This window comes from Nicotiana tomentosiformis, chromosome 12 (assembly GCF_000390325.3).
Source record: "Nicotiana tomentosiformis chromosome 12, ASM39032v3, whole genome shotgun sequence".
Classification (NCBI taxonomy): domain Eukaryota; kingdom Viridiplantae; phylum Streptophyta; class Magnoliopsida; order Solanales; family Solanaceae; genus Nicotiana; species Nicotiana tomentosiformis.
Genome location: NC_090823.1, coordinates 129,145,452 through 129,172,981, shown reverse-complemented (window position 1 = coordinate 129,172,981; position 27,530 = coordinate 129,145,452). Strand labels below are relative to the sequence as shown.

The 27,530-nt window shown below is 35.1% G+C and overlaps 4 protein-coding genes, 2 long non-coding RNA genes and 1 pseudogene across 9 annotated transcripts; 3 read left to right on the top strand and 4 right to left on the bottom strand.

The window, feature by feature from the left end:
• Nucleotides 1-1,034: 1,034 nt before the first annotated feature.
• LOC138903388 (uncharacterized mitochondrial protein AtMg00810-like) lies at nucleotides 1,035-1,394 on the top strand. Its single transcript, XM_070191359.1, has one exon. It carries the CDS (start codon nucleotides 1,035-1,037, stop codon nucleotides 1,392-1,394), a length of 360 nt encoding a protein of 119 aa, XP_070047460.1.
• Nucleotides 1,395-6,091: 4,697 nt separating this feature from the next.
• Nucleotides 6,092-8,432, top strand: LOC104102637 (F-box protein PP2-B10-like). The gene is made up of 3 exons (XM_009610402.4): nucleotides 6,092-6,505; nucleotides 7,587-7,705; nucleotides 7,809-8,432. Exons 1-3 carry the CDS (start codon nucleotides 6,200-6,202, stop codon nucleotides 8,278-8,280), a joined length of 897 nt encoding a protein of 298 aa, XP_009608697.1. The 5' UTR covers nucleotides 6,092-6,199; the 3' UTR covers nucleotides 8,281-8,432.
• Nucleotides 6,512-7,398, top strand: LOC138903504 (uncharacterized). Its single transcript, XR_011412685.1, has 2 exons — nucleotides 6,512-7,182; nucleotides 7,346-7,398. It is a non-coding gene; the product is annotated as an uncharacterized lncRNA (long non-coding RNA).
• Nucleotides 8,433-8,934: 502 nt separating the features above from the next.
• Nucleotides 8,935-10,681, bottom strand: LOC104102638 (uncharacterized). Of its 4 annotated transcripts, none has more exons than XR_001970533.2 (4): nucleotides 10,081-10,681; nucleotides 9,537-9,671; nucleotides 9,324-9,429; nucleotides 8,935-9,226 (listed from the first exon to the last, which is right to left on the bottom strand). It is a non-coding gene; the product is annotated as an uncharacterized lncRNA (long non-coding RNA). The 4 variants fall into 4 exon arrangements; XR_004508719.2 differs by lacking the exon at nucleotides 10,081-10,681 and adding an exon at nucleotides 9,788-10,003; XR_004508718.2 differs by lacking the exon at nucleotides 10,081-10,681 and adding an exon at nucleotides 9,806-9,998.
• Nucleotides 10,682-11,252: 571 nt separating this feature from the next.
• LOC138903387 (F-box protein PP2-B10-like) lies at nucleotides 11,253-12,923 on the bottom strand. The gene is made up of 5 exons (XM_070191358.1): nucleotides 12,861-12,923; nucleotides 12,644-12,717; nucleotides 12,242-12,329; nucleotides 11,823-11,947; nucleotides 11,253-11,661 (listed from the first exon to the last, which is right to left on the bottom strand). Exons 1-5 carry the CDS (start codon nucleotides 12,921-12,923, stop codon nucleotides 11,253-11,255), a joined length of 759 nt encoding a protein of 252 aa, XP_070047459.1.
• LOC117273002 (F-box protein PP2-B10-like) lies at nucleotides 12,743-24,510 on the bottom strand (annotated as a pseudogene).
• A 399-nt stretch (nucleotides 24,511-24,909) lies between these two features.
• LOC117272926 (F-box protein PP2-B10-like) lies at nucleotides 24,910-26,670 on the bottom strand. The gene is made up of 3 exons (XM_009610401.4): nucleotides 26,334-26,670; nucleotides 25,567-25,688; nucleotides 24,910-25,461 (listed from the first exon to the last, which is right to left on the bottom strand). The coding sequence occupies exons 1-3, from the start codon at nucleotides 26,592-26,594 to the stop codon at nucleotides 25,041-25,043; spliced, it is 804 nt and encodes a 267-aa protein (XP_009608696.1). The 5' UTR covers nucleotides 26,595-26,670; the 3' UTR covers nucleotides 24,910-25,040.
• Nucleotides 26,671-27,530: the final 860 nt, after the last annotated feature.

Sequence of the window (27,530 nt, the reverse complement as noted above, 5' to 3'; positions counted from 1 at the left end):
GTCTTTATTTGTTAACATAAATGTTGTTTTTCCGGAAGACATTTTTCCTTTCAAGCATGTGTTATGTTCTGGTAGCATTATTTTTCTTATACTGGATCTACTCTCATCAACTAGTGCAGATCCCAAGATCTCTGCTTCAGATTCATCTCCTGGAGTTGATATTCCTTTACATGAGACTAGTGCTACATCTGGGGTGGGAGTCTTCTCATTCTCCTGCTGACTCTCCTGTGGCTACTCCTCACTATACTACAAATTCTGAAGGTAACTTCACAGATAATGCAGCACCTGGTGACACTTCTGCTGAGACTCAGTTTGATGATGCATCACCTAGTGCAGTGGATAACACACCTGGTGTTGTACCTGCTCAGGTCCGAAAATCTTCCAGTCCCAGCAAACCTCCCATATGGATGCAAGATTATGTGGTGCAGTCCAAAGATGCTAAGTGTTCTTATCCCATTTCAGCTTATGTAGATTACTCTCACATTACTCCTTCATACAGTAAGGTATTGGCAACTCATTCAACATGTTCTGAACCTCAGTTTTTTAGTGAGGCAGTCACTGATCCTCAATGGGTAGAGGCTATAAAGTTGGAGATTGCAGCCCTAGAGGAAAATAAAACCTGGAGCATAGTTGATCTACCTCCTGAAAAAACTCTTATAGGTTGCAGGTGGATATTCAAAATTAAGTACAAGGTCTCAGGAGAGGTTAAAATATACAAGGCCAGACTAGTTGCCAAAGGCTATAGTCAAAAGGAAGGGCTGGACTACAGTGAAACCTTCTCTCCTGTTGCTAAAATGGTAACCGTTAGGTCCATTGTAGCTCTTGCTGCATCTCAACACTGGATGATATACCAGATGAATGTTCATAATGCATTCCTAAATGGTGAATTGGTTGAAGAGGTGTACATGCATATTCCATAGGGATTTGCAAACCAGGGGGAGACTAAGAAGGTTTTCAAACTTCACAAGTCCTTATATGGTCTTAAACAAGCACCAAGACAGTGGAATGTGAAGTTAACAGAGGTACTTCTGCAGATGGGGTTTAAACAGAGTCACTATGACTATTTATTGTTCATTAGAGGAGTTAATGGTGATACAGTTATCATCATTGTGTATGTGGATAACCTGCTGATCACAGGGAACCATGATAAGTTATTGTGTGACACCAGAGTAGAGTTGCAGAAGAAGTTCAAGATGAAGGACTTAGGGGAATTGAAATGCTTCCTGGGAATTGAATTTTCCAGATCAAAGGAAGGGATCCTTATGTGTCAAAGAAAGTATGCACTTGAGTTAATATCTGAAGCAGGTTTAGGTGGAGCAAAGCCTTCTGGTACACCATTGGAGTTGAATCAAAAACTCACATCTGTAGAGTATGACAAGTGCATTCAGAACTGAAAACAAGAAAGTGATCAGGAGCTCAAAAGTCCTAGCTGTTATCAGAGACTTGTTGGGAGGCTGTTTTATCTCACCATGACCAGACCAGATATTGCCTTTGCAGTGCAGGTTTTGAGTCAGTATATGCATTGTCCCAAGGTGTCTCACATGGAAGCTGCTCTTAGAGTAGTCAGATACATCAAACAAGCACCAGGCTTGGGGTTACTTATGCCTGCAGAAAGTACAGACAAGCTGATTGCTTACTGTGATTATGATTGGGGATCATGTATAGAGTCAAGGAGATTAGTAACTGGGCACTTGGTTAAATTTGGAAATGCACTGGTGTCTTGAAAGTTAAAGAAATAAATGGCTGTATCTAGAAGCTCAGCTAAGGCTGAGTTCAGAAGTATGACTTCATGTGCAGCAGAAGTCACTTGGATGGTAGGGTTGTTCAAGGAACTTGGAGTCAAGATTCAACAGTCTATAAGTCTGATATGTGACAGCAAGGCTGCTATACAAATAACAGTCAAACCTATCTTCCATGAAAAAACTAAACATATTGACATCGATTGCCATTTTGTTAAGGAGAAAATATGTGAAGGGCTACTGAAGACAGAGTACGTACATACTAAAGACCAGCTAGCAAATTTACTGACAAAGAGCTTGGGAAAGTTTCAACATGATCAGTTACTAAACTAGTTAGGAGTGAAGAATCTGTATCAACCATCAGCTTGAGGGGGAGTGTTGACTAAAGTTAGTGAACAAGCTATAAATTAACTATAGTTAACTATGTAACTGTAGTTGAAGGTTAGTTAGTTAGTATAATATTAGAAGTTAGTATAGTATAGTACAATATAAATACACTGTACTCATTGTATAAACGATAGACAATATCAATTCTTCTTCTTCTTCTTCTTCTTCTTCAAAATAACAGAATTTTATTCCTTCATTTGCATGTTTTCTTCCTCAAGCTCAATCCTTAGATCTATGGCAGCTAACACAGAGTGCAGACACCAACTGAAGTTAATAAATAGCTTTGGAGAAATTTGAAGTCCTCAACAAATTTGTGACAAGTATGCAGTTTTCTTTTTTCTCTTACTTAAGTTGATATTTAAAATGTTTTTTTATTTTTTGGGAATAATATTGTTGTTGTAATTTTAGCTAGTTAATTGGGAATGTGAAACTTCCCTTGTTGAATTTAGATTCTTTTACAAATTATAAACCAGTATGATCATATGCAATTGTTAATTTTGTTATCTCTTTTTCTTTCCATTATGCTTTTAGAAAATTGTCCTGTTATTAAGTATGAAAATGCATTTTCCTTTATGTGAGAGATTTTTTATTTCGAGCAGCTGCAATCTAGGTTAACCACAAGTGAAATATTGGTTGGGATTTAGAGTTACATGCATAATTCGATTGAGAAGGTTAATTTGCTGAGGGAAAATAGGAAAAAAAAATGCTAGAGCATGCATTTGAGAAGAAGAAGATCTGGTTCACCATTCTACTCGGAAGTTTAGGTAATTTGGAGGAAAAGAAATAACAGATGCTTTGAAGGAAAGGTTGACACTATATACAAGTTAAAATGTGCTTGCATCAGTTAGCTATAGGTGACTTGAAGAATGTATATTAGTCAAATATCTCTATAATAGCTTAGTTTGTTCCGAATATTTTTGGATGTTATAGCGAAGTGTTGTTATAGAGAACATATATTTTAACATAACATAAAAATTGGTTCTGAAAAAGTTTGGCTTTTATAGTGAAGTGTTGTAAAGGCATAGGTAAGCGAGTTAGCTCGAGGAAAGAATTGGAGTCAAAACACATGTGTTCAGAGGATCCTGAATCAATAATCCAAGTTTTAGTGTTAAACACTACTAGACAGATTCCAGAGTATTTGAGTACTGTACCAGCCACATCATTAGCATTAATCTCTGTCCCTCCATTTTTTGTGTGTCCAATGTGCACCTGTTTGATTAGGTTAACCAGCTCTGAGAGTTGTTCTTTGCTGATGTGCTGATTGTGATTGTCCACTGATCCTTCGCCAGGAGGATTATTGGTGCAGTCATCTTCCTTAGCTCCAAGTACTGTATTAGCCTTAGCTGATACATGTTTGATTTGGTGAATTGGAAGTCTTTTGGAAACTCTATCAACCTGTAACAGTATGTCCTGACATGTCCTGTTCTCATACAATGGCTGTAGCTCACATTAGGATTATATTTAGTCTTCCTAGCCTTGAACTTTTGTTGAGTGTTTCCAGATTTTTGTGATGCATTCCAAGTCTTTTGAGTTTGATTGTTGTACTTCTGTGGACTCCTTGTTTGTGCACCTACCATAAAAGATAAAGCATCACTGGGATACTGTGGGTTGATGTATCCTTCCTTTTGACCTTCATCCTGTAATAGCAAAGAATAAGTCACATCCATAGTTGGAAGAGGGTTCATCATCAGGATGTTCCCTCTTGCCTGACCATATGCATCATTAAGTCCCGTAAGGAATTGGATGATCCTTTGATCTTCCATAAACTTGGCTTGCTTCTTTCCTTCACACACACAGTCACAGGTGCATCTTAAATGTGAGTTTAGAGAACCCAGCTCATCCCACAACCTTTTCAATGTGGTAAAGTATCCTGCTATATTGTTGTTTTCTTGTACTGATCTTGCTATTTTCTTCTGTAGGTGATATAGTTTGGCCCCGTTTGACTGGCCAAATCTATGCCCAAGACTACCCTAGAGTTCCTTTGCACTTTTTGAGTAGAGGACACTGTCTCCAATATATTTGGATAATGAATTGAGCAGCCATGAAGTCACCGTGTCATTGCACCTGCTCCAAAGTGCATAGTCTTTGGAAGTCAGGGGTGGTGCAACACAACTCCCATCTATGACGCCTAATTTGTTTCTGGCTGAGAGTGTTATAAGCACTGACCTTCTACATTCTTGGAAGCCTCTTCCATCAAATGGTAAGTTGACAATGATCATACCAGGTGCATCTGAAGAGTGTAGAAAATAAGAATGATTTGTGTCATGATTTGGTCCATTGTTGGATGAACCAGAGGCAATAACAGCAACATGAGTCTCTCTTCCAGTCATGATTCAGTGATTGAATTGAAAAAGAAAATTTGAGAGAGAGATTGAATGGATCGAGCTACTGCTCTAATACCATGAAGAAATGTAAAGCAGATTTGTGAAATTTTCTCTGTATTATTTCATCACTGTGTATCAATATTTATACAAAAAGCTAATCTAACAAGAAAGAGAAAAATCTAATTATCTGTACACTTGTACAAATTCTATTGCTAGTCCTATAACAGAAAAAACAATAATATTTTCTTGCAATGTATTAACATGTGCTTCTCACGTGAGAGAAGCTTCCTTTATATTCTCTTGTTCCAACTGTCCAGAATTGTTAATCAAACGGTTGAGATTTAAATTGACTTGGATGGTCAAGATATATCCATGTGTAAAATCAAAAGGGCCCAAATAAGAGAGACACCATAGAGATGTCTGTACCCTATTTATTGTGTCTCAAACCCGTCTGCTTCTCCTTCTCTTCTTTAACCACAAATGTCTTCTTTGAAGGTTCTGCAGAGAAATTATCATAGGGCCAATTTGTCCATGGATCAAATATCTTTGGATACTAGGTGTTGTGGCGTACGTAGGATTTTATATAAGCAGTGTCATAATTTGAAGAAAAATAGTAAAATGAATAAAAAATTATTATGACAAGCGATGTCTTTTTATATATGTATCACTCAGTATTTTTATTTTTCTTATAAATATCTAGTGAAAAATTTCGACCGATGGTATAAAGTGCACACGCCCCCTGACTAAATGTAGTCATTGTAGTGACCTAGTATCCAAAGATATTTGCTTTTTTCCATAGGTTGCTACTCGAAATGAGTGTACTGACATATATATAAGTACACACGCCCCTTTTTAATTTATATGGTGTAGTTTGACTGAGCACAGAGCTTAGCGTACGCATGGTGTTCTTCAGCTCAATGTTACTGTAGATGGTGAAAATGTTGACATTGTGCTATTTACATGAACAAGTTTAATTAACTGGTGCTGAAAACAAAGTGGAGCAGGACAGAATTACAATTGTGGAGCTCCAAATTTAACTAGTAAAGAAATTGTTTTCTTCCCCTAAATTTTATAGTTATTCTTAATAAGGTAATTTATAGTCTTACATATTTATGATTTATTTTAAATCAAAAATTTTAAAATTCTTTCTTTCTTAAATTTCAATCCAGGCATAAATGGGACGGAGGGAGTATGACTATTATAGAGTTTTTATTTTTATTTATTTAAATATTCGAATAAATATTTAAATATTTTTCAAGATGCTAATAACATGTTTGGCCAATCTTCTTCAAATCCAAAAGCACATTTTTTCCAAAGTTGTAGTGTTTGACCAAGTTTTTAGAAGAAAAAAAATGCTTTTGAGCAGAAACAAAAACAGTTTTGGAGAAACAGAAAAATAATTTCTCTCCAAAAATACTTTTTTTAAAAGCACTTTTATGAAAAATACACTTATAAGCAGTGTTTAAAAGATTGGTCAAACACTAATTGTTGCTCAGAAGTGTCTTTCAAATTAATTAGCCAAACACAAATTAATTCTGGCCGAAAGTACTTTTAAAAAAAGTATTTCGTATAATAGGCTGATTTCAAACAAGTTGTAAGGAGAAGTTTGACTTTTGTTTGATTTATTAGCTCTCCCATTAACTTTTATTATTAGAAATTTCTGAGTAAGAGTTTGGTTGACTTAGCTATCCCATCAAAGAAGCTTCTTTCCCAATTCCAAGCTTACGGTCTTTTTTTTCTTTTCTATAAATGGATAGTTCATATTTTAGCAACTTTAATCAATTAATTTTTGCCATGGATTATTTTCGTTTATTGCCAGAAGGTTGCATATCGGAAATTCTCTCTTTTACTTCTCCAAAAGATGCTGTTAGTTCCTCAGCTATCTCACGAGGATTCAAGTCTGCTGCTGAATCTGACGTCGTTTGGGAGAAATTTTTGCCCTCTGATTATCAACATATTATCTCTAAATCAGACTCACTCTTGGTTTCTTCTTCCAAAAAAGAGCTTTATTTTAGTCTCTGCGACTCCCCAATTCTCACTGATGGCGGCAAACTGGTATGATTTTTTCGTTTCTATCTAACCTTTGGTTCTTTTCTTTTCTTATCTTTTTTTCCTTCCTTCTTTTTGTGTTTTGCTTGTTATCGCTGAGTAATTGAAATCTGATTTAGCCTAAGGCTTTGGGTTTAGTGAGAAAAAACTGAAATTGTGGCTAATTCCTAAATAGCCGCCCTTTAAAGTGGATACATGGTGTCATTTCTGCACAAAAACTTGGAATATAAGTGGGGAAAGTGGAAGAAATTTAAAAATAGCCAGATTTACAAGTGGTAATTAAAAAATAGTCACAGTTTCAAAAGTAATTCTTGTAAAGATAAATCTAAACGAAAACATTGTTCAAAATTCGGAAATATTCCAGCATAATATACTCGAGTTCCAGTATAATATACCGGTCCAGCATAATATGCTGGAAGTTCATACACATGTGCTCCAATCTCCAGTATATTATGCTGGAACTTTTCGCGTGTTGGAGTTCCACCATAATATACTGGAAGTTCATATACAGGTGCACCAATCTCCAGTATATTATGCTGGACCGGTCAGTGTTGCAGCAAAATAGTGGTTATTTTTCAATGACTTTGCAAACGCTGGCTATTTTTGAATTACCAGTCCGAAAACTGGTTAGCCCGTGCTATTTTTACGGGGAAAGTAGAAGAGCGAGCCCATTAATCTACCTAGTTTCAAGGTTTTTTTTCACTACTATCCCGCCCCAGAAATTATTTATATTTTCGGTAGTCAAAAAAGTGTATAAATTTGAATAAATTTGTATAAAAAAATACCAAAAATATATATTTTTCGGCTTTTATTTTGAGAGCAGTTATACAATGTCATTTTCCCTAGTTTTGAAACGTGTGGATTAGTTGACCCTCGAAAATTACTCAGTTATCGGAAAAGACTCCAATTTAGTATAACCAGTACTATGCAATCGATTAAAATGTATAACTGGTCTTACATTTTGCCGGATTGTTAATCAATGAACTTGGTGATTTCTATGTGATATTGTGAAGTGGTCTAGCAGTTCTTTTTGGTTTGTTTTTAATTCCAGATGTTTCGTGTATCTGTGATTTGATATGTCAAATAGAGTTTTTCACTGGATAAGAAGACTGGGAAAAAATGTTTTATGGTGGCAGCAAGAGAACTTGGTATTACATGGGGTGATACACCACAGTATTGGGAATGGTTACCTCACCCGGACTCCAGGTTTTATATTTTCTTGGTTAATTACATGACTAAAATTTAGAAAGAAATTACTTTCTTAGATATAAATATTGAGCAAGGTAATTTTTTTTTTTTTTTTTTGTAGATTCTCAGAAGTTGCTAAACTCAAGTGGGTTTGTTGGCTTGATATCCTAGGCAAAGTTGAAACTCGAATATTGTCGAAAAGAACCAAATATGTTGTTTATCTAGTATTCAAATTGGCAAACAGATTTTATGGCCTTGAAACTGTTAATGCATATGTTAGACTTGTTGGTTGTGAGAGTAAACATGAAGCTGAGGAACGAGCTAGTATTACGAGCCTTTCAAGACGAGAAGGACCTGGTAAGAAGCGACCAAAGAGAAGAATTGATGGATGGATGGAAATAGAAATGGGAACCTTTTTCAATGATATAGGAGAAGATGGAGATGTTGAAGCGCGATTAATGGAGATTATACATCTCGATGGAAAAGCTGGCCTCATTGTTCAAGGAATGGAGTTTCGTCCGGAGGAGGAGGAAGAAGAAGAAGAAGAGGAGGAGGAGGAGGAGGAGGAAGGAGGTAGAGGAAGACAGTTTTGAACAACGAGTAGACCATTTGTGAAGAACGAGTAGACTGTTAAGTTGGAAAATGGTATTTGCAATTTGAAATTATGTTTGGACATGTATTTCACTTGAAAAAATGTTTGTAGTTTTGTGAGTGGGGAAAAAAAAATGAAAATTTTACGTCAAAATCACCTTTTGATTTTTGTAAATCTCACTTTTGAAAAAGTTTTAAAAATTTTATGGACAAACACATTTTTGAAAAATAAAATCGAAAAAGAAATTTTTTTTATGGACAAACGGGTCCTAAGAGTATACATGTATTTATCTTCTTCAATTGCTTTTCTCAAGTCTATCTACCTATCATGCATGGCATCGGCTTAGTTCTGCACAGCTTTGCAAAAGTGTAAGGAGAAGTTCCGTACAGTATATCACATAAAATAATATAATACTCCCTCCGTTTCAATTTAATGTACAACTTAAACTAATATGATCACAGCAATATATTTTCCCATGGAGTTTTTTCAGTCTCTGCCAGAAGGTTGTATATCGGAAATTATCTCCTTAACGTCGCCGAAAGATGCTGCTATATCTTCAGCTATCTCGCAAACATTTATGTCTGCTACAGAATCCAACATAGTTTGGGAGAAATTTTTTCCGTCTGATTATCAAGATATTATATGAGACAAAAGATTCAAGAAAACATAAGTAAAAGGATCTCTACTTCAGGAACATGAATAACCATTTGGTCTCCATCAAAATCGGTATTGAATCCCTTGCAAATTAATGGATGTATACAAATAGTGCGATGTTAACCGATTGGTCATAGGTTCGAAATGTAAGGTAATGTTGCGTACGATAAACCCTTGTAGTTCGATCCTTCCCCGTATCCCGCGCATAGCGAGAGTTTAGTGCACCGAGCTGCCCTTTGCTTAGCAGCAGCCCAATGTTTAACTTTGTAAATCTGCTCATGTAAATAAAGTGTCTGACACCAACAATAAGAATTCATTATCTTCGACAAATGTATAAAGGGGCACTGTGTGATTTGGATCAACCAATAAAAAACATCATCAAAGACTCACTCTGGCTTGTTTGTTAGCAGGTAGTATCTTCACACTTGTACAGGAATGTTTGTATCTTTTGCATCATTACCATAAATTCCAATTTTCTTACTCTTTGAGATATTTCCTGACATAACAACCAAAAAGGAGATGGAGAAAAGTTCAGATATGAAAGGGTAAAGTATGAATTGATCTCCCAATAGTAAGTTTCAACAAATAGAAATTTTAACTAACCTGCTTTTAAGTATTCTGTTGCGCTTATAGTTTTCTTAACAGTCAATACTGCGGTTCATCACCCCATGAAATAGCAAGTTCCCTTGCTGCCACCATATAACATTTCTTCCCTGTTTTCTTATCCAGTGAAAAACTCTATTTGACAAATCAAATCACAGATACACAACAAATCAGAAATTAAAAACAAACAAAAGAATAAGAGAATAAAAAGGAGGTCCTCGACCATTTCTACAACTACATGAAAAGGAAACCTGGATGCAGAGACAGACCCAGGATTTGAAGGCGGCGGGGCACATGAGCTAACTGCTCAACGAGTGCCCCATCGGACTTCTGATCTTAAGGATTTCAGGCAAAATATTTGACTGTTTTCAATATATATATATATATATATATAGAATTTTTGCGAGATTAAAAGGGTCGGGTGACCCCTCTTCTCTATACTAGATCTGCCTCTGCGGCTGGACGTAGACCACTCAACACCCCTTATGAATTAAAAACAGAATCTTTTGACCCTTAAGGTTAAATAGGATAGAAGATATAGTACCAGTTTGCCTCTATCAATGAGAATTGGGGAGTCACAGAGGCTAAAGTAAAGGTCTTTCTTGGAAGGAGAAACCAAGAAAGAGTCTGATTTAGAGATAATATCTTGATAAGGTCTGGATACACACTACCCTCCCTAGACCCCACTTGTGGGATTTTACTGGGTCGTCGTTGTTGTTGTTGTCATTGTTGTTGTAATGTCAGATTCAGCAGCAGATTTGAATCCTCGCGATATAGCAGACATACCAGCAGCATCTTTGGCGAAAGTGAAGGAGAGAATTTCTGATATGCAACCTTCTGGCAATAAACGAAAATAGTCCATGGCAAAAATGAATTGATTAAAGCTGCTGCATTTGAACTATGTATTTGCTTTGTTGTTTGTTACGTATAACTGAATCAAGAAATATCACATTTCTAGATATTGGTAATCTATAATAGTAACAATTTAGGAAATAAAATTAAATCTTGGATCCTAGTTTTACTCTTACCAAAATTGTCTATTTTGTTTCTTCACTCACCAAAAGCGACAGACACTAATAAAGTTGTTACCGGAATTAATGAGTCTGACTAATATCTACAAACAGCAAAATGTTAACCATAAATCTGCATTTAAGTACATACCGAAGTAGAACAATTCCTAGTGCAATAAAAGATTTACAACTCATCAGATTATTTTAACCAAAAGCAAAATATAAACAATGCACCGTAGATAATACTAATCTTTCTATTCTACTTTACATGACAAAACTATTATTCGTAGAGTCAATAGCAGCATGTTGGCCTAAAAAAACCTGGAAAAGTTAGTGCTCAAAGCTCAAATGCTGCATTTTGAGTTAATAATCAACCTCAAGGGCAAATCGAGACTCGAAATATATGACACTTTGGATTATAGGGAAACCAAAGCAGATGAATTAGAAGCTTCCTCTAGCCAAATGATGTACTTGTACAAATTGAACCAACAGCCACCTAATATAAATAAATTACAGGGAATTTGATCTCCTCTGTTTCTTGCTAATGCTAGATAAGAAAACTTAATATTATATCGAACAGTTATATGGCAACAGGAGCTAAGACAAGGAGTTGTTCATATAGCAAATCTTTTGGTGAGAAGGAGGGCGCGGATCCAAGATTTAAACTCTATGGGTTCAACTTTTAAGGTTTTTAGTATTGAACCCATTATCTTTTTAAAGAAATATTGAATCTAATAGTTAGGATGTCAGAGTGAAACCATGCAATACTAGACACCAGATAGATCTTTAACATGAAAAGACATACTTCAACATCTCTATCCTCTCCGCTATCATTGAAAAAGTTACCCATTTTTATTTCTGTCCATCCGTCAACTCTTCTTTGAGCATTAAATCCACTAATTCTCCCGACTTTTTGTTGTTCCTCAGCCTCATTGTCGCTCTCGCAATTGACAAATCTAACAACTGAATTGACACTTCCAAATCCGTCAAATGCATCTTGCACTTTGTACACCAGATAAACAACATATGTTGTTCTCTTTGACAGAATTTTACTTGCAATCTTGCCACGGATATTAAGCCTTCGGAAAAATGGGAAATGACTCACTTCTGAGAACCTGCAAAAATTTATTTTGATCAATATCTGTCTGTATATGGTGTCCAAATTTACTTTTAATCTTCTGCAAAGAGATTTTTTTGATGTTAGAGTGTCATTTCTTGTTAATTTAATTAACTAATTCCTCTTAATATAAATTCATCAACAGAAAAAACAGAATACCTGGATTCTGGAAATCTGAGGGCCCCCAATACCACGGTGTTTAGACGTTCCCCATTGAAAAATTCAAGTTCTCTTGCTGCCACCATAAAACATTTCTTTCCGGTCTTCTTATCCAGTAAAAAGTTCTACTTAGGAGATGAAATTATGAACAGAAATCACGTTAGCGAGGAAAACACATGTTTATGAGTAAAAACAAAAAATGGCAGTCCGGTGCACAATGCATCCTGCGTTCACACAGGGTCCGAGGAAGTGCCGCAGTCTAAGGAGTGTGATGTAGACAACCTACCATAATGCAAGGGTTTGTGGCTACTTCTACAGCTCGAACTCATGACCTATAGGTCACGCGAAGACAACTTTACCGTTGCTCCAAAGATAAGTCCTACGACCCGAGGTTATCAAGAAGAGAGGATGGATCATACCAGTTTGCCTCCGTCAAGGAGAATTGGAGAGTTACAAAGACTAAAGTAAAGTTCTTTCTTCGAAGAATGATCCAACAAAGAGCTTGATCTACAAATAATATGTTGATAATCAGAAGGCAAAAGATTCTCCCAAACAACGTCTGATTCAACAATAAACTTGAATCCTCGCGATACAGCTGAAGATGTGATGTTAAGGAGAAAATTTGTGATATGCCACCTTCTGGAAGTGACAGAAAATACTCCATGGGAAATTTCACTTGATTAGTGTTGCTGAATTAATTTGGACTGCTTATATTGAGAACAAATGCAAGATTTTAAACTACGAAAACTTCTTTCAGAGCTGTTTTGTTTGTTAGTTTGTGGTTAATAATTGTTATAGATTCGAATATATTAAGGGGATACCTGATGACAAAACCAAAGTCTTTCTCAGAATGTATTAACGGGACAGCTAAGTAAACCAAAGTCTTTCTTAAAAACTACCCCCCCCAAAAAAAAGAGGTAAAAAGGAGAACATCCATTTTTTATTATTTGGATAACAGGACATATATGTTAGTTTTGTTACATAGTGATATCCTCAAGAACTTAGCTTTAAGGAATCATTATCTAAAATATGCATTACAAAAGTAGGGGGTGATACATAAAGCAGAATTTCCCCTTGGTTTTCACTTTCATGCTTAGTCATCCTGTCTGCAACTTGATTTTCTTCTCAGAAAGTGCGAATTATGTTTAACTGGTATAATTTCAGATAATGCTGTCATAGAATTTCCCCATTTCTATTTCCATCCATTCATCAACTCTTCTCTGAGCTTTAACTAAACCAATTCTCCTGACTGTTCGTCGTTCCCCAGCCTCATTGTCACTCTCACAATTGACAAATCTAACAACTGACTTACCAATTTCAAGACCGTCAAATGCATCTGGAGCTAAGTTGAACACCAGATACACGACATATGTTGTTCTCTTTGACAACATTTGACTTGCAATCTTGCCACGGATATCAAGCCAACGAAAGCCCCGGAAATAAGCCATTTCTGAGAATCTGCAATTCAGATAATATCCGGAACTGGTATAATTCAGATAATAATGCTGTCATCACTCATTGATGTGGTTCATTTGCAAGTTTTCTCAATATTTGTATATTCATATGTGGTTCATTTGCAAGTTAAGAATGTATGGATTGACAGATTGTTAATGAGAATCAGCAAAAATTTACTTTTCTCAATATTTGTATATTCATATGTGGTTCATTTGCAAGTTAAGAAAATTCATATGTGGATTGTTAATGAGAATCTGCAAAATTTCCATGAATTTTCTGATCTTCTGCAAAGATATTCTTATGGTCATTCTGCTTTCGCAACCGATACTGATAGATATAGGCAACTGGAGCTTTTGAGCAATACGTTCAGTTGAACTCAATATTTTCGACACAGAACATATACGTAAAAAGCTATTAAAATTTAGCAAATATTAAAGTTTGAACTCATAATTTCAAAAGTACAATGAGTTTACTACTAAGAACGTTAAAGATTAAACCCGCGATGGTTAAATCTTGGATTTACCTATATAAAATAATAGCATTTTATTTCTACATATGCAATGCTTAACATGGAGTGTTACAGAATTTTATTTCTGTTCATGGTTGCAAATCCATTTTCTTGAGAAGCAAGTGGTGCTATTCTGTCTTAAAGTGTCCTTTCTTGTCTATCTAATTAACTATTCCTTCTAAAAAATAAATTCATAACAAACAATAACAATAACATACCTAGTGTGATTCCACAAGTAGGGTCCAGGGAGGGTGGGGGTAAGTGGCGAAGCAAAAAATTTACCCAAGGGTGTTCAAATTTGAAAGAAATGAAAAACTTCCTCACAAAAGGGTGGTCTGTATATGTTATATATCTCTAAAACCTGTAATTTTTCGACGAAGGTGGTTAATTTTAAGACATGTAGCTTCGTCCCTCGTTGAGGTATACGCAGACCTTACCCCTATCTTGTGTGAAGTAGAGAGATTGTTTCCGATACACCAAAGAATTAGGGGGCATTCCGAGAATTGAACTCGGGACATCAAAAAGTAAATTCGTCAACAGAGAAAATAGAAAACCTGGATTCTGGGTAATATGAGAGTCCCCAATATTGTGGTGTATACTCCCATGAAAAAGAAATTTCCTTTGGTGCCACCATAATACATTTCTTCCCGGTCTTCTTATCAAGTGTAAAGCTCTATTCAAAAGATGAAATCACATATACAAAATACATCAGTGAAAAAAAAAACATGTTTTTCACGCCATTCTATTTTCAGTACAATTTTCATAACTTTCAAGAATTCAAATAATTTGATTATTCAAATATTAAACTTTAATGGGATGAATTCTAGAACTCAACATTTTGATATTCCTTCAATAATTTTTCCACTATCACCAATACAATACATAAGTCAAATTAATTATTGAAATTTGTCAAAAACCGTCATATAAAATAGGACAGATGGAGTAACATTTGATGGGAAAAATAATAATCCCGCCCAGGAATAATATCCACGATAAATACTAATAATACAAGAGAGTAACAACGATACCAACTCTTTTAATGGGTAAAATACAATACTCGAGCGGAGCAATATAATCACTATAATATTACAACTTAGTAGTGTCAAGAGACTACTACAATCTTGAAAGAAATAACACTCTTTATTTAAAATACTTCACTACAATATTACTCACACTCGTTATTTATCTTACAGACTACAATCTGTAGATTACTCTCTCTAACTTCTATTGCTTCTCTCTTATTTTGGTATGATTGAAATGAAAAATGGAAGTCTCTATTTATAGTAAGAGATGCCATCCAACTACTACAAAGAAGATGACTTGTTGTTGATTTAGTTCTATAATTTTTCAACAAAGTTAGGCACCTCCCATTTTCTTCAACAAAATTGTCAACAAAGTTAGGCACCTCCCATTTTCTTCAATAAAGTTATCAACAAAGTTAGGCACCTATCCCATTTTTTCTTCAACAAAGTTGTCAACAAAGTTAGGCACCTCTCATCCCATTTTTCTTTATTTCTTTTTTTGTTTTTCTTTAATATGTACCCCACAAATCTCTCCCTTAATTTTGATTTTTCTTTTTCATTCCAAGACTTGATCTCAATCTCTGAAAATCCTCAAACTTAACAGGCTTTGTAAAGATATCTGCAGCCTGATCATGAGACTTCACATATTTGAGCTTGACTTCCTTCTTGGCAATGCACTCTCTGATGAAGTGATATCTTGTATCTATATGCTTGCTTCGATCATGATACACCGGATTCTTGGCGAGTGCCTTTTAGGTAATGAAGAATTATTCTAGTGACCTTCAAGTGAGTGGAGGTAGGAGCTTCCATGAAGCGGCTTATCAAGTGCATAGATAAGCAAACGAATCGTCTCCATGCGGGCAACATGTGCATAGACTTCTTCATAGTCAATGCCTTGTCTTTGCTTGTAGCCTTTAGCCACAAGTCGTGCCTTGTATCTCTCCACATCTTCATCAATATTCTTCTTTGCCTTGTATACCCATTTAATTCCAATTGCTCGATGACTCTTGGGAAGTGTTATTAACTCCCAAGTTTTGTTCTTCTCTATTGACTCGATCTCCTCCTGCATCGCTTGTCTCCACCTTTTGTCTTCAACAACTTCATCAAAGTTCATTGGTTCATTATCAGCAAAGAGACAATATAAAAAATCTAAATTATTAACTTCCTCTGTGTCCTCATAGAGCTCTTGAATACTCCTTGTCCTTTGTGGTTGTTCATTTGAACATTCTTGAAAAGAGGGAGATGTAACATTTGTTGGAGAAGGAGGTGGAGTTATATCCTGCACAGGTTCTACGATCTCTGGTTCTTCTTCATCATCAAAGTATGGAAGAAAATCATATGAAGTTTCTTCCTGAGCTTCCCAGTTTCATGCCAATTCTTCATCAAATTCAACATCGCGACTTACCACCATCTTGCCGCTACTTGGGTTGTATAGCTTGTAGCCTTTTGAACTCGTATCATAGCCAACAAACACATACTTGACACGTCGATCGTCAAGCTTCGCTCTCCCTTGATGTGGCACATGAGCATAGGCTATGCTCCCAAAGATTATCAAGTGCTTGACACTTGGCTTTCTTCCACTCCATGCTTCTTGAGGGGTTTGATCTCTAACATTCTTTGTTGGAGACATGTTGTTCAAATAAACCGCACAAGATACAACTTTTGCCCAAAATTCCTTGGGCATATTTTTAGCTTTTAACATACATCTAGCCATATTAAGAATCGTTCAATTCTTTCTCTCTGCAACTCCATTTTGTTGGGGGTGAATAAGGTACCGTTAGAGGCCGACGAATTCTATGAGATTTACAAAAGTCATAAAATTCTTTTGAAGTGAATTCGCCTCCTCTATCGGATCTTAAAACTTTTATTTCTAGCCACTTTATTTTTCTACAAATACTTTGAAAATTTTAAAAGTAGCAAAAGCTTCAGATTTTTGGTTCAAGAAATAAACCCAAGTGTTTATACTAAAGTACAACAACAACAATAACAACCCAGTATAATCCCGCTAGTGGGGTCTAGGGAGGGTAGTTTGTACGCAGACCTTACCCCTACCCCTGGGTAGAGAGGCTGTTTTCGATAGACCCTCGGCTCTCTCCCTCTAAGAACTCCCCACCTTGCATTTGGGGTGACTCGAACTCACAAACTCTCATCAATGAAAAGTAGAAAGTATTTACTTTTACCAAAGGAAGGTAGATTGATTGGTCCACACATATCAGTGTGAACAAGCTGAAGCGGCTTAGTTGATTTTGACATGGCCTCCTTTAGAAAACTCCTCCATGCATGTTTTCCAAGAAGACAAGCTTCACACAATTGATTGGGATGACTTATTGATGGTATCCCATGCACCATGTTCTTTTCTCCCATTGATTTGAGTGCTTCAAAATTTAAGTACCCAAATCGCATGTGACAACACCATGATTTATCTTGCACATTAGCCTTCAAACACTTTGCATCAATTGTCTTAAGATTCAGAGAGAATAATCTATTTTTAGTTATATGTACTTTAGCAATTAGAATTCCACTTGAATCTCTAAGATAAAGATGCATATTTTTCATGTGGATGTCATATTCCTTTTCAAGAAGTTGGCCCAAACTCAAAATATTACTTTTTAATTTTGGGACATAATAAACATCTTGAATTAACTTGTGACTACCATCTTTACAGGAGATCAGAATCGTACATATCCCTTCAATTTGAATCTTTGAGGTATCTCCAAAGGATACATTACCTCTCACCGTTTTATTGATCTCCACAAACTTCTCTTTGTATTCACACTTATGATTGCTTGCTCCATTGTCCAAATATCACGAGCTGCAATCATCCATGTCTTCTTCCTTGAGTGTCATCAACAACGTTGACTCAACTTCTTATTTCTTATCGTCAACAAGGTTAGTTTTTTCTTCAACATTGCTATGACATTCCCAAGAGTAATGGCCAAATTTATGACAATTATAACACTCAATTTTGGATTTATCATACCTTTGACCATTATTTTGTTGGTAGTAGCCACGTCCTCTTCCTCCTCTATGTCCACGACCACGACCTCTGAATGTCTGGTGGATTTTAACTTCATTGTTAAAGTTGTTAGCGTTGCTTCTTCCTTTTCCATGTCTGCCACGACCTCGTCCCCGTTCATTCCCTCAATAGCTCTTTTCATCTCCATAATCTTTGAAGGATGCCTGAGTTTTAAGAAGTTGCTCTAATGGAACTTCTTGTCTCCTCTTGATCTTTTCTTCATGAGCCTGTAAAGAACCCTCCAATTGCTCTACCATCATAGAGTCTAAATCTTTAGACTCCTCAATAGCACACACCACAAAATCAAATTTAGGTGTTAAAATGCGAAAGATCTTTTCTACCACACTGACATCTTTTATGTCCTCTCCATATCTTCTTAATTGATTTACAACAGCCTTTACTTTTGAACAATAATCCGAAATGCATTCGGATTCTTTCATTTTTAAAACTTCAAAATCAGCCTTTAGAGTTTGAAGTTTTACCTTCCTCACCTTGTCAAATCCTTGAAGAGAATTTTGTAAACTCTCCCAAGCTTCCTTTGAGGTGGTAACATCTGCCACCTTCTCGAACATGGCATCATCCACACATTGATGGATGAGCGTGAGGGCTTGTTGATCCTTCTTCCTTGTCTTTGCCAAGACATCTTTTTTTATTTTTAGGCAGAGCTTCCTCATTATCGGGTTTTGCATACCCTCTATCTACGATTTCCCACACATCCTGAGAACCAAGAATGGCTTTCATACGTAGACACCATTTCTCATAATTATCTTTTGTGAGACAGGGGTACTGAAAAGACAGCGTACCATTATTTGCCATGGCTCTGATACCACGTTGTTGGGAAAAATAATAATCCCGCCCTGGAATAATATCCACAACAAATAATAATAATATAAGAGAGTAACAACGACACCAACTCTTTTAATACAATACCCGAGCGAAGCAATACAATCATTATAATATTACAACTTAGTAGTGTCAAGAAACTACTACAATCTTGAAAGAAATAATACTCTTTATTTAAAATACTTCACTACAATATTACTCACACTCACAGTCTACAATCTGTGGATTACTCTCTCTAACTTCTATTGCTTCTCTCTTATTTTGGTGTGATTAAAATAAAGAATGTAAGCCTCTATTTATAGTAAGAGATGCCATCCAACTACTACAAAGAAGATGACTTGTTGTTGATTTAGTTCTACAAAGTTGTAAACAAAGTTAGGCACCTCTCATTTTCTTCAACAAAGTTGTAAACAAAGTTAGGCACCTCCCATTTTCTTCAACAAAGATATCAACAAAGTTAGGCACCTATCCCATTTTTTCTTCAACAAAGTTGTTAACAAAGTTAGGCACCTCTCATCCCATTTTTCTTCATTTTTTTTTGTTTTTCTTTAATATGAGCCCCACCACATTCATGATTAAAATGAAGAGAATTAAAAAGCATAAATTGCACTTTTGGTCCTTAGATATTATGGTAATAAAGTGGTGGTCCATTTAATTACACAATTAAGTTAAAAATCATTTATATCTTCACTAACTAAAAATAAACAATCAAAACAAAAATTTATCTTTTTCTCAGGGTCAGGCACCGATAAGCATATTGAATTATCTATGTGGCTGGGAGCCCTCGCAGCCCAAGCACAACCACAAAATTATAAGGGGTAAGCCGCTCTATTGCTGAGCTAATAACCCGTCGCCCTGCTATGCAGCGAGAGAAACCCCACCCTCTCTTTACTTTTTTCTCCCCATGTCTCCACACGGGAACACGGGGATGTAAAAAAGGGGTCCTATCAACTTGTTTTCAAAGAACAAAGTAATAAATCAAAGACTATAAAGAAAAGAATACCAGTTTGCCTCCATCAAAGAGAATTGGTGAGTTGCGAGACTAAAGTACAGTTCTTTCTTAGAAGAATATACCAAGAAAGATTCTGATCTATTGATAATAGGTTGATAATCAGAAGACAAAAAAATCTCCTAAACGACATCGGAATTGAAAAAGAAAGAAAAGAAAAATTAGTTGTATTGCTGTGAAAAATATCCCTTGATAGTGGTGACTCTTGATGTAATTGTGCTTAAAAAAATATGGAGTTAATATATATTGAGGTGAAGGTGGAGTAATGGTTTGACATAAGTATGGGATGTGTGTTAAAGTATACATATTAAAGTGCTTAAGGGAGGTGTAGTCACTCATATCCAAATGTATCCTACCCTACCCACAGCCTACATTACAACCAATGAAAGACCTACTTGATCTTAGACTGAATGAACTCAATTAGTAGCGTATTACACTACGGACAAGCCTATGTTGCATCTTTTGTAGCATGTGAATGTTATTTCTGAGAGCGAGTGAATTCTTCCTATCTTGAGTTCCTACGGTCTTAAAATTTATTGTGTGTGGAACTAATCTATTTTGTTGTCTGAGGGCACGTGATTCATAAAGAAAAGGTAATGTTGTTGACATCCATGTCAGAGTAAGTAAGTGAATTGTGAATAAGGCATGGTATTTGTGAGTCGAATCTTAAGGCGAGGATGTCACACTTGTGTGCTTAAACTATTTTAAAAATTCTTGGTACAATGAGTTAGGAGAATTGCTTTAAAAGGTCGTATCTATAAGTGTAGTTTGATTGCTCGAGGACGAGCAATGTTTAAGTGTGGGGTATTGATGTGTGGCTATAATTTCATAGTTTCGTACATTATGTGCCTTGCATTTTACATGCTTTAATGATAAATTACACTTTATTTGTGCATAATGGAGTCTATTTTATGTGTAGGTGAATTGGAGATGAAAGTAGAGCAAAATAGATACTTAAACGTTGAAAGTGTGCTCGAGAACAGTGAAAAGGAGAGACCTGGCGAGGCCAGGCTGGACCAGGCTTTAGCCTGGCGAGGCCAGCCAAATTCCAGGCGTTAGGCTGGCGATGCCAGGCCTGAGGCCAGGTCCAATCCGAGTTTTGAAGACTTAATTCGTTCCGGATTTGACTAGAACTCGGCCCACACATTTAGAGTTTCTTCTACACATATAAATAGACCTAAAACACCACTTGGAGAGAACGCTTTTTCAGCAGCCAAGAAGGGACTTGGGCAGCTAGAGGCAAAAAGAGCTAGTGGAATCACCCCTTGGGAGTGAGAATCATCAATTTCTACATCTTTTTATCTTTACTCTGTATTTTAATTATGCAAAATATTTAGGATATTGTTACTATGATTATGAATAGCTAATTTGTTATTTAGGGTTTTGATAGAACATATTGGAGGATGATTTTCTTGTTACGTTAATATAGATTTGCTGTAGTATTTTCTCTATTTGTTCAACTATATTATTCTTGTGGTTGATTGAAGGACCCTCAATTATCTGTGCCTATTTAGTATGTATTACTCGGGAGAGAGTGCATATTTAGGTAGTTGTTGAACAACATCACTCCTAAACGTATATGAGGGATCAATACGGAGGTTTAAAGGTGGGATTAGGGATAACGAAATCTTGGTGCGATCTGAGTGAGTTGTACTTAATGCCAGCTAGCGTAATTCGGGAGAATATGTCTAGTAAATTGTGGTAATTACTCGAGAGAGAGTTACGACATTTAGAGTGCTCATGATCGGCAGAGAAAACTTAGGCAAATTTATAGGAAACGTAGCGAAAAGGATTCCGACAATTGGGTAAATCATAACTCTCGACCTCCTTAGTCTTGTCTATAATTTCATCCATGTTAGTTGATAATTCAAGTGGCTCTTACTTTTTCAAAACAATGCACCTTTCTCCTTATTTCATTAGTTCCATGCGAAAGCCGAACCAACCACCCCACACTTTAACTTTTACAAAGTTCATAACCATTCAAGTACTCATTAGAGGTGAAAAGGTTCAAATATATGGTCTATTAAAACAAAGGGGTACGACTTGTAATGTGGTTACCAAAGAAATAAGATTATAGGCCCAACGGGGTTAACTACGGTACATAACATTTAGGTGGGTAAACTTTATATATCTGGCTTAACAAAGAAACGCCTATATCACTTCCTAGACTGAACAATACTACTATTTCGCTTTGCAAACACACGGGACAAGTTCTAGACATCAAATGCAATGCACATAATACATACAAAACTCACACATACATGGCACATAACTCACTCAGGATTGGTTTCATCGCGATACTCCAGTCAAAGCAGTTAAGCAAAATTAGGAATCTATGATTTAAGGTACTTATGCAAGAGTCAAAAATCGAGCCTAAGTGTCACAACCATAGTACTAACTATTCTCAAGGCATAACAAAGCTAAGAGATATTGCTTCAATTCAATTCATGGTACAATGGTTTCTATTCCTAAACAAAATAAAACTAACTATACCCGGTTCAAACAAAACCCTTAGAAAAGAACCGCGGTACAAAGAAAAACCAAGGGGGAATTGCTACACTACCTAACAAAAGAAAATCTTTTTGTATTTTTTCTTTCGACTTAAATCCCTCAAGAAAATTGTCTAATAGATCCATCGTCGGGAAAAGTCCAATCTTTTCTATTTTTGCTCTCTAAAAAAAAAAAATTCAATTAAACTAACATAATTAAAATAGCATAGAAAGTCACCTAGACAATCTCCGCACCCCACACTTAAAATTGTGGTTGCTATTGTTTATTGCTTCCATTCTATTGCTTCAATTCAATTCATGGTACAATGGTTGCAATTGTTTATTGCTTCCATTCTATTGCTTCTTTATCTTTTTAAGGTCGGGGTAAGGTCTACGTACACACTACTCTCCTTAGACCCCACTTGTGAGATTCCACTGAGTTTGTTATTGTTGTTATTAATCATTTGTTATCTTCTTATACATAAAAAAGGGAAAGGTCCAAATTCATTTGTTTAGTGTACGAAATATCTTATTATATTTTGAGATCATTCATACTCTTTTTTGACGAATTATCTCATATATACCCCTTGCTTTTAATGGAACTCCAATGTGGACTGTGTCTATTCCACGTGCCAAAATAATCCAGGAAAAAAGTTCAAATGTTCATATTCACCTTTTGACTGTGGTTCAAAATTACCCTATATTACATTTCAGGGCAGGTTGAGCTCGTTTATGGTCAAGGACAAGGGCATACATAGTGATATCAAAATATAACGAAGGGTAAAATTAAACTATTTCTTATAATCGGGGAGTATTTTTTACCCTTTTTCGATAGAAAAATAACTAAATAATCTTAGCAGGAGTTGGAAGGTGGAAGGGTGGAACAAAACTATAGACGAGCAAGCGATGAAAATAAAAAAAGAACAAACCTAGAGTCCGAATGAGGCTTCCATTGCCAATAGTTTAAGTTATCGCCCCACCAAATTATAAGCTCTCTTGGTGCTACCATGAAACACTTCTTCCCACTATGCTTATCAAGTGAAAAACTCTGAAAAAGAGTTTGAATTAGAGATGCATTTACACAAGAATCAGGGTTTGGCACTTAACTAGAGAAAAAAAAAGGACAAAAAGAAGAATATTACTCCTTCCATCTCAAATTTAATATATATATATATATATATATATATATAGTACTCCCTCCGTTCCACTTGAGTACAAGGTCAAAGTCCTTAATTTTGAACTGTCAAATTAGATATAGATTCTTCAAGTTTTTTAAATACATATTTGAAAACTACATAAAAAGTACTATAAATTATAATAAGTTAAAAATATGATCAAAGAACAATCTCGTTTTGTGGAACAGAGGGAGTACGTCTTAAGTTGCATTATTACCTATAAAAAGAAGGAACAATGATAGTAATTTTTTGGTTGAGTAAACTAACGCTTAGCTAGTAACTCTACTCTGTGAATGTTATTCAGTATGACCCCTCTCCAAAAAAATATACAGAAGCACCAAAAAAATGGGCACCAAAAGGTGTGAACCTATGGAATTTAGGTGAAAATCGTGAGAGATTAGGGTTCAAATTCTCGCCAGAGAAAAAAACGCTTTGATTTTTTTTCATTTGCCTAAATCTTGGTAGCATAAGAGTTGCACGATTTATGCTGGTAGGAGATAGTAGATATGGTAAAATAGTCAAGTCACAGAAGTGGACCCGACACCACCATTATTACAACAACCAGAACATGCTCAGTGTGATCCCACAAGTGGGGTCTGGGAAGGGTTGGGTATACGCATACCTTATTTTCGATAGACTCTCGACTCAGGAAAAGAAAAAAAAAAACAAAAATAAATAAACAAACAAAGCAATGCAAACATAAAAGATAACCACTTCAAAATAGGTTTTTACCAGTTTGCCTCTATCAAGAAGAATGGGACATTCACACATATTAAAATAAAGCTCTTTTTTGGTGGTGCAAACAGGAGGAAACTCTGATCTTTCAATTATTTCTTGATAATCAGAGGGCAAAAATCTTTCTCAAATAACTTCTGATTCTAAAGCAGACTTGAATCCTCTTGATAGAATGCATGATCTTACTGCATCTACTGGAGTTGTATGTGAAAGAATTTTCAATATGCAGCCTTCTGGCAATCTTTGAAAATAATTCATTGGAGCAATAAACTTTGAAAAGTTCAAGTCACAAAACTTTGAAGCCCGTAAAGAATAGAACCAAAGGTTTTTTTTTGTTCCAACATTTATATATATAGACACGTATATGTGTTTCAATATTTGCTTAGATTTTAAGCATGTGTGTTCAATGCGTAGTTGGATAGTTCAAAGGCGATTCTATACCCAAGGACTCGAATTTGAGATCTCTGGTTAAGGATGAAGGAGTACTTACCACTCCAACCCTTGTTGGTAACTTATTTTTTCTGTTGTGCCCTAGTTTAAGCTATCTCAATTCCAAGAGATTATTGTAAATTTTTCGAGATAACTTTCTTTCATATTATTTTATGTCTACCTTATTTTCCTTAACACCGTCACTCACCATAATCTTCACACCTATAAACCAATGCATCTGAAAGTTTAACGTAAAACATAACCAAACCATCTCATTCGTTTTATCTTTTAGATATAAACTATGTGCTATGTTTAGATAATGTAGTTTATATCTAACATGAGTTTCCATTGCCGAATCTTCATTTTTCCTACATTTAGAGGTAAACGTAAGCCATTTTATTCACTGTACAGACCAAGGAAAAAACTTGTTGAATCATTTCTTCCATCTTGAAGTAAAGTTAGCCCATATATAGCCATAAAATATCTCACTATTTATATATCAAGAATACATAACTGAGTATATGTTTCTTCTCTTCTTCATTCTGGTCGAAACTCCATTCCTTGAACAATGAGGCCACCTTTCCCATGAAGTCGCGTAATCTCCATTAATCGCGCTTCAACATCTCCCTCCTCTCCAGTTTCATTGAAAAAAATTCCCATTTCTATTTCCATCCATCCATCAACTCTTTTTCGTGGACGTTTCACATTACGTTTAATACCTCTCTTAACTTTTTGTTCAACTAGACTCACAACGCTAGCTCGTTCCTCAGCTTCCTTCTTGCTATCGCGATTCACAAATCTAACATATGCATTAGCAATTTCTAGTCCCTCATGTCCTTCTACCAATTTGAACACTAAATAAGCAACATATTTTGTTCTTTTTGACAGTATTTGAGTTTCAATCTTGCCTCGGATATCTAACCAACTTACACCCTTGAGATGAGCCACTTCTGAAAATCTACAAAGTAAAATGTACTTGTCTTAATATTCTGTATGTAATTAGCAAATTCTTCTAAAATAGACCAATAAATTCATGAAAATGAACAGAGAAAAATATTAAAACCTGGATTCAGAGTGAGATATCCATTCCCAATACCATGGTGTATCAACTCCCCAAGAAATAGCAAGTTCCCTTGCTGCCAACATAAAACATTTTTTCCCTGTTTTTTTATCAAGTGAAAAGCTCTGTTTTGAAAGAAAAAAAAGATCAAACCACAAATACAGAGCACATCAGAGGGGAGAAAACAAAAAGAGAAATATATATTTTCAGCTGATCCCAAAAATAATAATGACAATATATATATATTTCATGTATAGATGTGTATAATATACAAAAAATATATATTTTTTGATTAGCGAATATAATTAGTTTAAACTGACCGACCAATTTTGTATTTTATAGTAGCTCATAACTACGACCGACCAATTTTGTATTTTATAGTAGCTCATAACTACGGCTAGCCAATCACCCATAACGCCTTTCTACATTGACAATTAGTTGAAAATTCTAAGTATTTCATAAAAGTAATATCCCATTTTATATTGGCACTCTCTACTTTTTCGTCTATTCAAAAAAATATTGACTATTTAATTTTGTATATTTCAATTTGACTAGTTGCCATAATTCGTTTGGGGTCCCAAATTGTTTTGTTCAAACTCCGGACTCACTAGCCCTTAATCCATACAAAAGGACAATTTTGCTCCACAAACAGAAACAATAACAATAATAATCTCACAAGTGGTAACTATAAGTTAAAAAAAAAAAAACCTTCTTTTCTCGTTTACAGCTAAAATGAAAAATTTAAAAAGGGTAAAGAAAACAGAACATACCAGTTTGCCTCCATCAACAAGAACAGGGGAATCACAGAGACTGAAATAAAGTTCCTTTTTAGAGGAGAAAACCAGTTGAGAGTCAGATTTAGAGATAATATGTTGATAATCAGACGGCAAAAACTTTTCCCAAATTGTGTCTGATTCAGAAGCAGACTTAAATCCTCTTGAAATAGCAGAAGAAATAGCTGCATCTTTTGGCGAAGTGAATGAGATAATATCAGATACACAACCTTCTGGTAACAACCCAAAATAATCCATAGAAAAATTGTATAAAGTTTCTCAACTTGAGAACTCTCTATATAGCAAAGCAGAACTGTAAACGAAAACTACTACTACATTTGTTTTCTTTGTCTTAGCGGTTAAGTATTTGGTAGTATGTTACAATATACTACTTTATTCGACACACAAAATACAAAATGATACTGTATAGCCGTCGTAAAAATAATAATCAAAAAATATATAAAATTTATATATTTTATATATATACACGTTCGGTATGTTATATATATAAAAAATAAATATTATATACTTTTTCGATTACCAAATATAAATAATTTTTGGAGCGGGCTAAAAGTGACAATACCCTATCAATATATTTCTCGAAAGACCAAAAAAAAAAAAAAATTATCCCCTCCGTCAAAATTTACGTGGCAATATTTGACGGAGAATAAGGTTATTAAAAATATTATAATATTTATATAATTATAAATTATTTTTAAATATAAAAACATATTATTCTTCTATCGACAAACTAAATAGTTGCATTAGAAGGACAAAGGGAGTAATAAATAAAAGAGTAAGAGATAGAGGAAATTCATATATACTTTCATAGATGATATAATTGCCAGTTATCCAAACTTATTAATATACCAGGCAAAAAAAATATACTTATTTTATTTCAATTTACGTAGTTATTTTATTATTTGAGAAGTGAAGCAATTGTTTTCGTACTAGGGCCATAAAATGATACTTCATCGTTTTATTTTATGTGATACTATTAACTAGATACGAAGTTAAAAGAAAGAAAGATTTTTAAAACTAAATGATCTTAGATATACCATAATATTTATATAACCATAAAACTTTTGAAATTTGTGATATTATGTCATAATATTTGTGTGGCTAGAGTTTTGGCTCCTGCCATTTGTATGGTCTTTGAATGCAATAAGTGAATGTTGAGTACAATGTGAAAGC

Coding starts and splice junctions, on each gene's coding strand:
- LOC138903388 (XM_070191359.1), top strand. CDS start 1,035: ATGGGGTTTAAACAGAGTCACTATGACTATTTATTGTTCATTAGAGGA.
- LOC138903387 (XM_070191358.1), bottom strand. CDS start 12,923: ATGACTAAGCATGAAAGTGAAAACCAAGGGGAAATTCTGCTTTATGTA. Junction 12,330..12,643: donor GACTTTGGTTTTGTCATCAG/GTATCCCCTTAA, acceptor TATTATTTGTAG/ATCAAGCTCTTTGTTGGATC. Junction 11,662..11,822: donor CTCAGATTTCCAGAATCCAG/GTATTCTGTTTT, acceptor AAATTTTTGCAG/GTTCTCAGAAGTGAGTCATT.
- LOC104102637 (XM_009610402.4), top strand. CDS start 6,200: ATGGATAGTTCATATTTTAGCAACTTTAATCAATTAATTTTTGCCATG. Junction 6,506..7,586: donor TCACTGATGGCGGCAAACTG/GTATGATTTTTT, acceptor TATGTCAAATAG/AGTTTTTCACTGGATAAGAA. Junction 7,706..7,808: donor TTACCTCACCCGGACTCCAG/GTTTTATATTTT, acceptor TTTTTTTTGTAG/ATTCTCAGAAGTTGCTAAAC.
- LOC117272926 (XM_009610401.4), bottom strand. CDS start 26,594: ATGGATTATTTTGGGTTGTTACCAGAAGGTTGTGTATCTGATATTATC. Junction 25,689..26,333: donor TTGTTGATGGAGGCAAACTG/GTATGTTCTGTT, acceptor CTTTCAAAACAG/AGCTTTTCACTTGATAAAAA. Junction 25,462..25,566: donor ATATCTCACTCTGAATCCAG/GTTTTAATATTT, acceptor TTTACTTTGTAG/ATTTTCAGAAGTGGCTCATC.